This window comes from Struthio camelus, chromosome 5 (genome assembly GCF_040807025.1).
Source record: "Struthio camelus isolate bStrCam1 chromosome 5, bStrCam1.hap1, whole genome shotgun sequence".
In the NCBI taxonomy this organism is placed as follows: Eukaryota; Metazoa; Chordata; class Aves; order Struthioniformes; family Struthionidae; genus Struthio; species Struthio camelus.
In genome coordinates this window covers 71747078-71760384 of record NC_090946.1, presented here as the reverse complement: position 1 = coordinate 71760384, position 13307 = coordinate 71747078, and the positions used below count along the sequence as shown (strand labels likewise).

The 13307-nt window shown below is 37.2% G+C and overlaps 1 protein-coding gene across 16 annotated transcripts in view; it reads right to left on the bottom strand.

Moving 5' to 3' along the window:
- Positions 1 to 13307, bottom strand: part of TRAF3 (TNF receptor associated factor 3) — a 72617-nt gene that overhangs the window by 21614 nt on the left and 37696 nt on the right. For all 16 annotated transcript variants that reach the window (XR_011141665.1, XR_011141664.1, XR_011141666.1 and 13 more), the window contains 5 exons: positions 12889 to 13145; positions 9928 to 9979; positions 7550 to 7654; positions 6419 to 6586; positions 2211 to 2291 (listed from right to left, as the gene is read on the bottom strand). Coding sequence is in view for 13 of the 16 variants with exons in the window: in XM_068947099.1 (XP_068803200.1) it covers positions 2211 to 2291; positions 6419 to 6586; positions 7550 to 7654; positions 9928 to 9979; positions 12889 to 13130 (648 nt within the window). In the remaining 3 variants the exon portion in view is untranslated. The remainder of the gene's footprint in view (positions 1 to 2210; positions 2292 to 6418; positions 6587 to 7549; positions 7655 to 9927; positions 9980 to 12888; positions 13146 to 13307) is intronic.

Sequence of the window (13307 nt, the reverse complement as noted above, 5' to 3'; positions counted from 1 at the left end):
ATAGGTACAGCTGAATCACTTTTAAAAATGCAGCACATAGGATTAAAACCAATTAGTAAAATGCCTGCATTTTTTACAGATTGAGATTTATTCCATTATTTTGGATTATTATGAGCACAGAACACTCCTTTTAATTAACGAATTCACAGAAGCATGTACATATATACAGACAGCAGTCATTGCAGCACAGAAGGCAGCAGCTAGATGCAAACTGCCTAAAAGTTAGAGCAAAGAGCCATTTTTGGAAAGGATAGCGTAAAAACAAGATCTGCAATTTGTATTTCCCACAAAGCAAACAGGAGCTAGGGGCTAGCTCCTCAGCTGGCATCATTCTTTTGGGTTTCAAGATCTCATCTGAAATTCCCCCGCAAAAAGCCCCATGCAACTTAGCTCATCCACCTCCAAGGAAAGAAGGGGTGAACCAGTTCTGCTTTGAACCTGCAGCTCTAGCGCAGACAGGACAGCCTTTGAAAGTCTGATACTGAGATGCATAAATTACTTATCTCTGATACACACCTATTATATTCTAAACACTATCTGTAGAAATACATACTATAGTCTCAAAAGAAACATGTGGCTCAGAAAAAAAAGACCAAATAAGAAAGAAACATGGCGTAACAGGCTTTACTAGTAGGCTCCTACTTCAGTTTCTCAAAACTAGAAGTCTGCCAAAGCGTTATGAATTAAACGTGAAAAATTGCCTTTTATTCTACAACAAGATATTCACTTTTTACATATTACAGAATTTTCTCAAACTGTCAGGCAGGCATTTTCCCATTTTCTGCATTAGAGTAGTTATACCTAACCATGCAGCTGAGTAATACATACATTTTCACAGTATCAGAAAAGAAAATTAAACAACATACAACAGATGATATAGGTAGGGCAACATGATGTTTAAGTTTTAATCCTACCAATGGTTTCAGAACCCAATTCCAACTATACGTGAAAAAGTTGTAACTACATGACACACTGACACAGGCTTTAATGGAATAATTTGTATCAGCACTCAGATATACCTCATCTCAAAATAGTGCTGAAGTCAAGATTTAAGAACAAGCCTAAGTGCTCCAGGACTGCAGTCTCACCTCAGAAGCAACCACTGATAGAATTGGCTAGTCTAGGTATACATACACATTTTCTCTTTTCTCACTAACTTAATTTCCGTTCATAGGTATAGTATCTGTCATGTATTTTAGATTTTGCTATCCTGGAGGAAAAGACTACCTCTGTGTTTGGCAGGTGCCTTATGCACCCTGGTCACTATGACATGATTAATAATTCCCAAATGTAACTGAAGAAATAAAAAGAACTCAACTCAGGAAGTATCAATGAAAAGAATAAAGTTCATCCCCATGTCTGAAAGACACAACTTTTCTTAAATAAGGCTTGCAAAGAGTGCTGAAGACACAAATAAGCTCTTTCCCATCTTAGGGGAATAAGTTGTATTTTTAGGAAAAAAATATGCACATTGACTTTGACAGATGCTACTTACATCTGCTTAAATACAAGAACATGGATCTGTTTGAACAAGGGTTTTGAGGGTTTTTCCCACTCGGTCAAAATGTTAATGAAGTTTTCTATACAATAGAGAAATCATCATTGCTTGTTGCATCTGGCTGTAGGAATGCCATATTCATATAATCCTGTATCTTATGTTAGTACTCCAAGTGTTAGTTCTTCTAATTTTTTCCCTTCAAATTTGATAGATTTAATGGCACTTTAAATTTTTGCATGGACCAACTCTAAATATTATCTTCTCATTTATATGATTTTTCTCGTCTTTATTAACTCTTGTCAATGTGCACTGAACTTTAGTTCTCTCATTCTATTTCAGTACAAGCCAGCTACTGCTACCCCAAGAGACTGCTCTACTGTGCTCAATAGATACTTTACACTAAGGGGCGGGGGGTGGGGGGTGGGGGAAGGTTATTAGAAATGAAAGCAAGAAAGACATGCGCTAATCTTGGACAAGTCGAGTGTAATAAAGATAGAAAATCAAGAGATTAATTTTTGCAGGAGATATTTTTAATGATTTATTGGAAAATTATGAGTGTTATCACACTTAACTGTGTGGTAGAAAAAGCTTTTCTTTAGATCTCACATTTTAATAAGTAAATGGCTTCTGGCAAAATTCTTGCGAGATCTTACTAAAAAAATTCTAAATTATTATTTAATTTTTCAGCACAATATTGGACACGACTTCTTACCTCGCTCCTCATGAGTGTTTTAACACTACATTTATGAGGACATGAAACCATGACACATGGGCAGTCTGTATCTTCATGTTTCTATCGAGAAAAAAGCAAACAAACCACAAATCAACTCTTAATCTGAAATTAAAGAGAGGACTTACCTGAAAAGCATCCTACAATAATAAAAAATAAATTTAAGAAAAACACAAGATTTTTGGCAACGTTAATTCCTACCGTGCAAAGCGTCACAGAACCGCAATTGCTCAAACAGTTTATGCTTTTAATAGATGGGTCTGTATTCTGAAGCAAAAATAAGGTTTTTCTTGTAATTTCCCACGCAGAGTAAATCTATTTGCTTCCCACTTTACGTTTCCACTTAGAGCAATGCAACAATAGTTTAAAAAAAAAAAAATCAGGTTTTCTCCCCAAGAATTACCATGAAAACAGGCGCTTTAAGGAGTGAACAGACCCTCTGCAGATGCCCTTTTAGTAAGAGTATACATACAGCACACGGGAAAGCTCTTCAGAAGCACGTGTTGCACACTCAGAGAATCTTGCTTTCCTGTGTGCAGGTATTCCCTTTCCAATTCTTTTCTAATTTTGACTCCCACGCATCTGATAACGAATCTCATTGCTATACATCCAAAGTTCAAAGGGATGTTGAAATTTATCACGCCACCGGGCAGGCATTTTGGTCTGAACCTAGCTGATGACAGCATAGCAGTCAAACCAAATCACCACAGGGAAAGAAGAAAACAAGGTCCAATCAAAATGAATTCACATTTCTTTTCCGTTTTTCTCATCAAAATGAAAAATCTGGGGAAAAAAAATCATTTTGTGTCAACTGAAATGTTCCATTCCAGCTGAAACAAACAGTTTCCTTTCTGGTAGTTAAGAGAAGAAGGAAACAAAGGGTCAGGTGTGTAAGACTGCTAGAAAGTAAGAACAGGTAGCAGTAATGCCCACCAATGATGCCTATATTTCACACAAAACCAAGATGTAAAGGAGATCCAAGCTCTGAGATGTGGAAGTCCTTGCCTCAAAACTCTGTCGTGAATATGGGAATACGTGAAAATCTGTACCTCCTCATTTCCAAAAACAGACCATCAGGAATACTGTTGTGAAATGCATCTATCCGCCACTCCCTCCTACTCGTACTAGTTCCTAGGTGTAACACGTGTGGACAGTCACAGAGAGAAAAACCAAGAAAGCTCAAGTTGCTCCTTAGCCGGATAGTCAGGATATCCTCCGAAGGGGGCGAGGGGGGAGCTAGATTCAGTTCTCCCCACCAGGAGATGGCAACCGAAACAGCAGCAATGCTAGCACAACAGACTGACAATACCTCTTCTCCAGATTAACCTCTACCATAGTGACTAGGGTACTCTTCCGATAAATGACATATATAGGACCTTTTCTGTTCAGACATACTAAGAAACTGAACCTAAAAACTTTCCCCTACTCTGAACATATGTGTTATGGGTTTAAAAAGACAACATATGCTACCAGCAGCACTGGGAGCCTACAGGATGAAAAAGGCAGCTTTGTAACAAAATATATAGATATATATACACTTATGCATGTATGAGCCAAATAAAAGAAAATCAGTTGACAAGGTAACTCACCTAGTGATAGTGCAAACAAGACTAATACAATCTAAAAAAAAAAAAAAAAAGGTGAACTAACAGTGCTAACTAAAGAGTTTTTGTCTTCAACAACGGGGATTTCCTACCCCACAGGTCATGGGATTCTGTGAAGACATGAACCATATGCACTCCGGTAAAATTATTTTTGTTTCCATTTGCATACCTTTTTTCTTGGTACACTCTCTCTATCACCATTTTCAGTTCAAGTCACTGAGGCAGTTGTTCATACATTGAAAAAAAAGTTAGGCTACAGAAGCTAGAGATGAACTCAAGCTCTGGGTGAGAAAACTGAACTGAAAAGTCAAAAGAAGCCCGTCATTTGATTGTATGGTCTCATTAATTCTCATTACTGAAGTACAATTAGGCAACATTTTCTCAGACCATAAGACAAAGCCATCAGCATTTATATAATCACATCTAGTCAATAAAAATATTAACAAGTAGTACCAGACAATTGCTGAACTTCTACTTGTGAATGCTTTCGCATCCATAAAGCAACATGGTAGCAAAACTGTCTTTTCTTTTATATATATTGAAATTATATAAATTAATGACCATGTTATAACATTAACGTTCCTTGGAAATGTTGTAATTAACAAATGTAGCCTCATTTAGAGCATTAAGGGCAGGTGAATAGTGGTACCAACTTTAATGCAAGCAAAATAGTGACATCTCAATATAAAACTGCATTTAAACAAAGCTCTTCGGATAAGTAAATGCTATCAGCTCTTAAAGCAGCTCAAAATTCTACTGCCAAAGAGTTTGGAAAAAGAACAAACACTCTACTCTGCAGTTCAAAGTAATATGCCATTCTTGTTACCAACATGAGCATCTAAATTATGAATCACTGAGAATCAAAACAACCGATAGACTAAAATTTGTCTCAGCTTCTGTGCATCTTGAAAGCTACTGCAAGTTCAAAGGCTTCATAAAAGTATATTTATTTTGAAAAAAAAACATTAAATCCATCAACACTTGATTAGAGAGAGATTTCTTAAACTAAAACAGCATTCTGAGCTCTTCAAAAGGTAAGGATGATTTCAGACTCTCAAAACTTAAGTGCATTTCCACTACACTGCCATTGCCAGTATAAACAACATTGCCTTTAAGGAGCTTGTGAGTGTATTGGTTAGATACGGAAATCTAGTTGTACACAAAGACTTATCTAACACTCACTGATTTTGTCAGTTAACACTCTAGGCATTCTTGAATGCCTATCTTCGTCTTAACATAACTCCTAATCTAAACAAAATGCTGGAAGAACAGCATCCATAATCTATCTACATACACATTCTGATAAGAGGTGAAGATGAAAACTGTGAGAATTTACACAGCGTAAACTTAAATCTTTTCTGGCCATTTTCACATCTCAGTCACCTTACGCTAGAAAACACACAGTTATCAAAGCACCAAACTTTGCAAGTATATACTCGTAAGTGAAAGACAGATGTACATCAGAACTTGGAAAGACTCTACCTATGCCTTTTCACAGTGACAGCTCTCCGCAAGGAGCACCTCTCATCACAGTGAGGCTTTGCCTAACAATAGCAAAGACCGCAAATGAAAATAAAGTTTTGATCACTCTTACTATACTAAGAGGCTCTGAAATCTGACTGTCAAACTATGGAAACTATACAAATAGAATAAAAATAAATACTAAAATTATAGTAAGAGGGATTTAACATAATACAGTACAATGGGAAATAATGCAAACACACTCAAGTGACAATTCTGTCATATAAAGTAAGTATGGCTTTCTCAGTCTCCACGCTGGAGCACAACAAGCTGCATATCAGACAACCTACTCAGCAGGCCAAGAATAGCAGTAACGCTCTCTAGGCATAACAGATACCTTTACTGGTCACGCTAAAACACATTTTGATGTTGTACTGTTTCCTCCTTTCCTTTCATAACAGCTTACACAGGACCCAAGAAGCGCTACATAGAAAGGTGCTATTACTCCAGTCGACTGCTATGCTCATGTTTTTTCTGCATAGCAGTTAATTGTTACAATGGTAGTTGCATAGTACTGTATCAATTTAGGGAAAATCAAAAAGCATGGCAAAAGTTACTTTAGGATCAATATTATTCAGTGGATCTATTTTTTTTTTCTTAAATGCAGTATCTGAACATTTTTGTTCAAAAAACAAAGAAAATATTTCCCGGGCAATGCAGCAGCTGGCGCTTCCACAGCAAAAACATGTTTTGCAAGTTTTCAAATTTCCAAGTTTTACTCCTGAACATAAGAAAACACTGTCACTGTGAGAGCGCTTGAACACTAGAACAGATCGCCCAGAAAGCCTGTGGAGTAGTCTCCATCCTTGCAGATATTCAAAAGCCAACTGGGCAAGGTCCTGGACGATCTGCACTAGGCAGCCCTGCTTGAGCAACTGGAGTTGGACCAGATGATCTCCAGAGGTCCCTGCCAACCTCAACTACTCTATGATTCTGTGAAGTCAGACTGTTTTCTTTTTTGACTTAGTAATTTAGGCTGAGTGGCCAATAGTCTTGATAGCTAAACAGAGTTGTTATTCCGCATAATATATGGAATCTTGTTCTACACACAAGGAAATACTGCACCTGCAATGTAATCATTGGGACTTGGCTTTTACAGTATTTACAAGTTGTCTCCCGGTATTTACAGGTCTTCTCTACATGGTCTGGCAAGTCTTTTCTCAGTATTTTTTCTTTGCAATCAGCACGAGGACATGGAAGTTCTTCAAACTGACAGTCAGTTTTTAAATGTGTCTGAAAGATTGAAAAGAAATAGTCAAGCCAACTAAGTTTTGTGCACTTCTCCTATCCTTTGAGGACACCCCATAAGAAATAAATTCAGAACCAAAGTAAGCTTAGAATCACAGTAAGCAAAGTTACCTGTGCACAATACCGTGCAAGAGCAAACAGTAATTCATCTACTCAGAAATACTCCATTTACCTACAGAGCAGATGTCAGTGCAATATAGATAAATCTGAGCTGGCTTAGTACAGAGAGCATTCTAACACAGCACAAATTCCACACAAGCTAGTTTAATCAAGGGTAAGCATTCTTGTTTTAAGGTGTTATCCCATATAAGTATATATGCTACTTTAAGTAGTTTCAGTACCTAAACTAGCTCATTCAAAGCAATTTTGTGTACCTACACACTTCATTGCAGACTGCTGTGTAACCATCCCTCCTCGACTGTCAAGACTATTGGATTACTGCTAAGTTATACCTTCATGAAATAAAGCTACAGGTTATTTTGTACAAGTCTGGAGATGCCAAAGGCTTGACAACTCCAAGCATAAACCACAACTTATATCAGAAGACCAAAACTGGTAATAAACTAATAAACAAATAGAAATTAAAATATTAAAAAAAGACATCAAAAAAAAAAGAGACATCCAAAAGGTATTCAAATTTCTCACACTTCTAAAGTACACACTGTAATCTTTCCCTGATTTTGGCTCTCCCTTCAGTTCCCCATTTGTTTCATGGGCTTGTATTCCAGTGTATTAGCGTCACAGAACCTCTTGATTTTTGACTACAATTCCTGATAGGTCATCCAAAAGTGGAATTTCTAAACAATTTAACTCTATTCTGACATTTATTAGTCATCAGATCAACAACTAGCATGACCTAATCAAGAAATAGACTGAGGTTTTCATTTGCAACATTCATTCTCCTCCTTTATCTCAAAAGGAAGCTTATGACTACGTTAGATTACTTACCAGTAACTGACCCAAAGATAGTTGTTCTTTACAGCCCTTGTTTTCATTTCTGCAGTATATCTGAAGGGCAAGTAGCTCTCTCCTGCAACAATTATCCTTAAATACCTGAAAAATCAAAAGCCACTTCATTTTAGAAATTTAAACACTCAAGAATATTCAAGTTGATATAAATTAGAAATCGTGCAATTCCACTAGAGTAATGTCATTTATACGCCAGAAATAAAACCCAGCCATTCAATTTTGCTTAAATGTGCACATCACCAAGATTCTTCTGCCATGAACCAGTCCAGGGAAAGAAAATATTTGGACAGATCTGCTATTTATTTCACTTCTACTGTAAACAGAGTATAGGAAAAAGATAAGAGAAAGGACTAAGATTTTTGTCATCTGCTTGCCAATAATAAGACCTGCACAAGCTAGAACTACATTATTTAGAAAGCTGGTGTATTAGGTATGATACCATAAGACACAAAAGAGCCAATGCACAGCTGTTTAGAGGGTTCAGGATTTTTAAGTGTCACACAGCCACTAGACTGTTTACACTTCAGTGCTAACACCTACCTACAGAAATTTCTTGAGTTCTTAGATTGGAGGAGGTTTACTTCACAGATGAGTAAGCTTTAAAAATCTATTTTAACATGTAGAAACCTTTCGGGCCTCTTTTGTTATAAGAGAGCTGCAAAAAGTTAGAAGTAGAGAGCATGGGGGTTTGGATTTTCAACCTTTTACAGGTGATATCCCATAAAAGACAGAGATCACTGAGTAAGAGCCAAAGAGTAGTTAGCACTGTCAAGAAGCCCTGTTGCTAAGGGTAGAAACCAGGGAAGAGGGTTGAAGAGCATTATTGCTGTTTTGAAGTCCAAAATGAAGGGATAAAAACTTCTAGTTAATTGCAATTGCCTTCACGACTATTTAGAAACCCCAAAGGATCAATTCCTACTTATGATTACTTTAGTGAGAAACTCAGTTTTGTGATACTGTGAACACCAAAGGGATAATGTAATTACAGAAGCATTCTGCACACTAAAATTAACAACCAAAAAAAATTATCATCCAATCTGTCCACCGTCACTGTGAATCTATCCCCAGCATCAGTAAAGAAGGAAACACTGCAACCACCCTCATTTGACCTATTATCTAACACAGGTCATTGGTATCTCTCTTTTTTTTTTTTTTTTTTTTTTTTGTATTTGCACTGGTGAAGTTTAATGAATCAACAAATCTCACTTGAATAATCAATGCTGGCACTGTAGTATTTTTTCAAAATAATTCAGTGTAACAAGGATACAGCTTTGCCTATCACAGTTAAGATAATAAAATATTTTTGAAATAGTTTTGCCAGGACTGCCTAAAAATGCATCAGTATTCTATGGGAAGAGACATCTCCAGTTTCGTGAAAATCGTTGTCTGACTTGCACAGTTAGTATAATACGCATTTAATACACATTGCCCTTCATGTCCTCCTCCTGTGTTAAAGCAATTTCAAGTCTTGTAACGTATGTGCCCATTTATTTATATCAGGAGCTAGGAAATCATGACAACACTAGTTGGCATGATGAACAAGCTACACGTTGTCATTACTGGTCTGAGATCCTAGACAACACATCCACGTCAAAACTGAGTTACGTCGAGCACTGTTCAGAGACGTTTTGTGCTAAAACAAGGAGAGACTAACCTAAGCACTAACCTTTTCCTGACAACATTTACTATTAGAAGGATTTATTTAGGTAGTAAAGAGTTAACTAAGCACTTCAGAAAAATCTAGTGTAAAAATTGCATAAGCCATATACTACACCAAAAAGGATTTTCTTTATGCTAAACCTTCCAAAGGCAACACAAAGTTTTCCTGTGAAAAACAGTGAAGAAGGTATCAGTGAAATACCTAATCTATATTAAAAGGTTCGATTCCATTATGATTACTGTAACTCCACACGGTTTTGGAATAGTGCTTTTCATAGAACAATACATTGTAAAACAAGATTACTCAAACAGCAGGACACTGGTCTGGAGCCAAACCAGAAGTAAGTTTTGCCTAGGTCTGTCACAGTCTCAGTATCCCCACAGGGGATAGGGTAGTTCTTATCATCCTCCCAGCTGACAGGAGAACAGCTGCAATGTGTTGCTGCAGCTCCCAGCTATGAAAACAGGATGTGACACCTGGCTGGACTACTAGGGATGAAGCTGGCACACAGTCTTCTGCCATGTGGCTAATAGTAAAAACTGAGCTGTCCTCATGTTTAAAATACATGGCTTAAGATTTTGCAACAAAATTATCTTCCCCAGGTAGTTAATTAGGCTTATAAAACAATTCCCACAAAGCACTAATACATCTCATATGTTATTCAATACTCTTAAGTAGGAAATAATTTTAACAATACCTTATCTTTTACTATGCTTTCTTGACACGCTGTACATTTTGGACTAGAGGAACTGAAGAGAAAATAAAACAAAAAAAATTTAACTCAACTGAATTTCTACAGTACAAGAATTTCAGCTTTAGAGACATTTCACTTAGTTATGGTTACTCCATAATGGCTTTTTAATTGTTAAAAATGAATACAGTTCATTAATAATGTGGTGTCTTTTCAAGAGATTTGAAAACTTAGTTTTCAGTGGACAGTATATGGCATTCCTAAGTAAAACAACCACAATGCCTCTAGTCAGCTGCACAGTGGTTTTCTTGAAGAAGTCAAAATACATTCCTAATTTTAAAGCCTACCCCTGATCCACAAGTTCTCATTATTTCTCAATCTATCAGGGCAAACTGGCAAAACTGGCAAGATTTGGGATCTCTTGCACAGCAGGTAGATTGGGGGACAGAGTAGCCTAGTGGACTGAAACCGAATTGGAGGGTAGGCATCTGGGTTTCTATAGCTGTTTCTGGCCCTGACCTGCTAGGTGTCATAAGGTAAAACCCTTCATTTCTTTGTAGCTCCATTTCCCCAAGAAAGATGGAGATAATCATACTGGTCTCCCTTGCAGGGCACTTTGAGATCTATGGATGAAAAGCACTAAGTAAGAGCTAAATTATTTTGCAAAGCAACTCATCAATAGAGTACATAAGCTGCTTCTGTTAGTAGCATTGTGCATCAGTGTAAAAGCCTGAATCAGTTTGATTATTTCAATCAAATCATCGCACTGGCTTCTGTGCCCTGAACTGACCATGCTATGCGAGTCTCATAATACTTCTGAGCATCTTATATATGTTGCGGTTTCACTATCTGTAATATTTTTCTTAAGTTTAAAAAAAAAAAAATTGGAAACTAATCCACTCGAGGGCATATAGTGTTTAACACAATGTCACCCTTTTCCAGTTTTTATTGAATGCACTCAAGCATCCCCACTTGCTCTTTTACACTACTGCTGCATACTGAGCAGACATCTTTATTGTGTTATTTACACTGCCTCCCAATTCTTTGTCCTCAAATAACCCTGGATCAGAACTAGCTAGCATATAATCAGTGTGCGTACAGCAGCAGATGACACTGAATGCAAAACTTTTGTGCCAAATACAGAAACAATGTAAATTTATTTTGCTTCCAGTTTTATGGTACATGTTTTTATTTTTCAAAAAAGGAGCTGTCAATTAAATTTTAATAAAGAATCTGTTTGCAACAAACACTGAAATAATAGCTTACATGAAATACCTAGAATGAAAGGGTAGTGTGATAGATGTAGTGCGGTGGTCTTATCCATGTGTCCTTTTCAATAAAAGGCTGGTTGGTAAGACAGGAAGGTAAAATTGCCCATATTCTAGCTGCAGTGTAATAGGCACATGTGTGTGTCTCAGCAGGAAAGAAAAACTGCCCAGATTCCAGCAACGCCAGAATTATAACTGCTTAGATTGTTAAGGATCTGCTCAGTCCATCTGCACACATCCAAGCATGCCAGGTGTTTACTTTTCCTGCAGTCATTGTCATTAACCATGTAAGATCTTTCCAAAAACATATATTCAGAAAGAAATAACCGCAGCTCTTAAACACAAAGTATACCTTACCTGAAAACGTGTACTGAAAGAAAGCCAATTTTTGCTGTTGAGCAAGGGTTTTTTTCCCTTTTAAATTTGGCACACTGCAGTAGCACAAAAAAGCTACAGGAGTGGATTAGTGAGCTATGAACTCTTGCTCCCATTTGTCCAGTACAAAGGCTACTCTATCATGTGACAGGGGAATGTAATATTTTCCCACCTCTTCTACCATGCTGCATGTAGTCTTGACTTGGAAATATTATAATCTCAGGAAGACACAAGTAAAATATAAACTACAGTCCAGAGTCAGGAGGGTCAGAAGAAATACACAGGAGATTCCAGAGATCTTTCAAAATCAAATCCTCTCTCTGTTATTAGCACAGCGTTTAACATCCAGCGAGTTCTTTCTGTTCTGCATCTCCCCATTCCCAATAATATAGCGGGAGTACTGACTATTTATTTACCCCAAGAGAGTAAAGCTTGCAGACTGCTCTCCATACAGCAGACCAAGTTTTGAAATCACACCACTGAACACAATCAGTAGCAATACATCACAGCTGAGAAACATTCTATTGACATAGAGATATTTTTTAAAAGCTGGATTTTTCTTTTTAAATGACTGCATTTTTATTCTTACCTAGAATAGGAAAGATTTGCCTCTCTCAGCATTCATTTTACGTCTATAAAGTTCACTCACACATTTTGCACTTCAATCCAAACATCTCAGTAATAAGCAAGCCAGCCTTCCTGACCCCACTGAAACCCATATAACCAACAGTTATACAGCCTCGGGACACACAGCTATAAGGGCTATTGGGAAAGGAAGCTCCACAAGCAATCAGGCTTACCCAAGAGTCCCAACACTCAATTGTAAGGCTGGTTCCACAGCTAGGTTAGGTACTGTCACTTTAAGGAGCCTCTGAAAGTTCCTACAGCCATGAATTCACGTTATTAAATGAATTCTGCACCAAAATAGTAGCGTTGGCAGTCAAGTGAAACAGCTACTAACTCTACATGTCACAGGCAAAGAAATTCTTACATAACGCATCACTACATAGGATTGAAATGCCTTAGCCACAGTTTCAACAGTATTTATGGAGAGCTTATTTCATCTCATCCTGATCCACACTAAAACTAATTTAACCAAAAAAAAAAAAAAAAAAAACCGCCACCGTTACCAGGCCAGTAAGACACGCAAATGCTGGCACCAGCACACAGGTGAGAAATAGGCAAGCAAGCAACAAGCAGAATACTGCTTCCAGTCAGGGGATTACCTTAAGGTATTCATAAAACTATTGCGAAGTCCATACCATTTTCAGCAGTTCACAAGTTTTAAAGGTATGAACATGTTTTATCATAACAGGAAACATACCTTAGCAAGGCATTCATGCAGGTCTCACAGTATCTGTGTCCACATTCAGTCTGTTTAGGATTGCATAAAATGAGATGACATTTTTCACATTTATACTTATCCTCCACTGCATTTACAAATTTCTCTTTGTAGCCGCCTTGTTCTGGAACATAAATGGATGCTGAAGGACTGCGATCGGGATTGGCCCTTTGCTGTACCATTTCTACAGATAAAGGGGGTTCTGTCTTTTTACTGGCGTCCATGCTCTAGGATAATTTCTGTAAAGCAGAAATAAATAAGCAAATCTATGAGAAATGAACACCCTTTTTTCCATTTAAATAAAACAAGACAAATACAGCATCTCTGATAGATTACATAAATACAGAAAGCACTAAAAACATGTGCGTGCATGCATCGTGTGAACATAATACATATGCAAA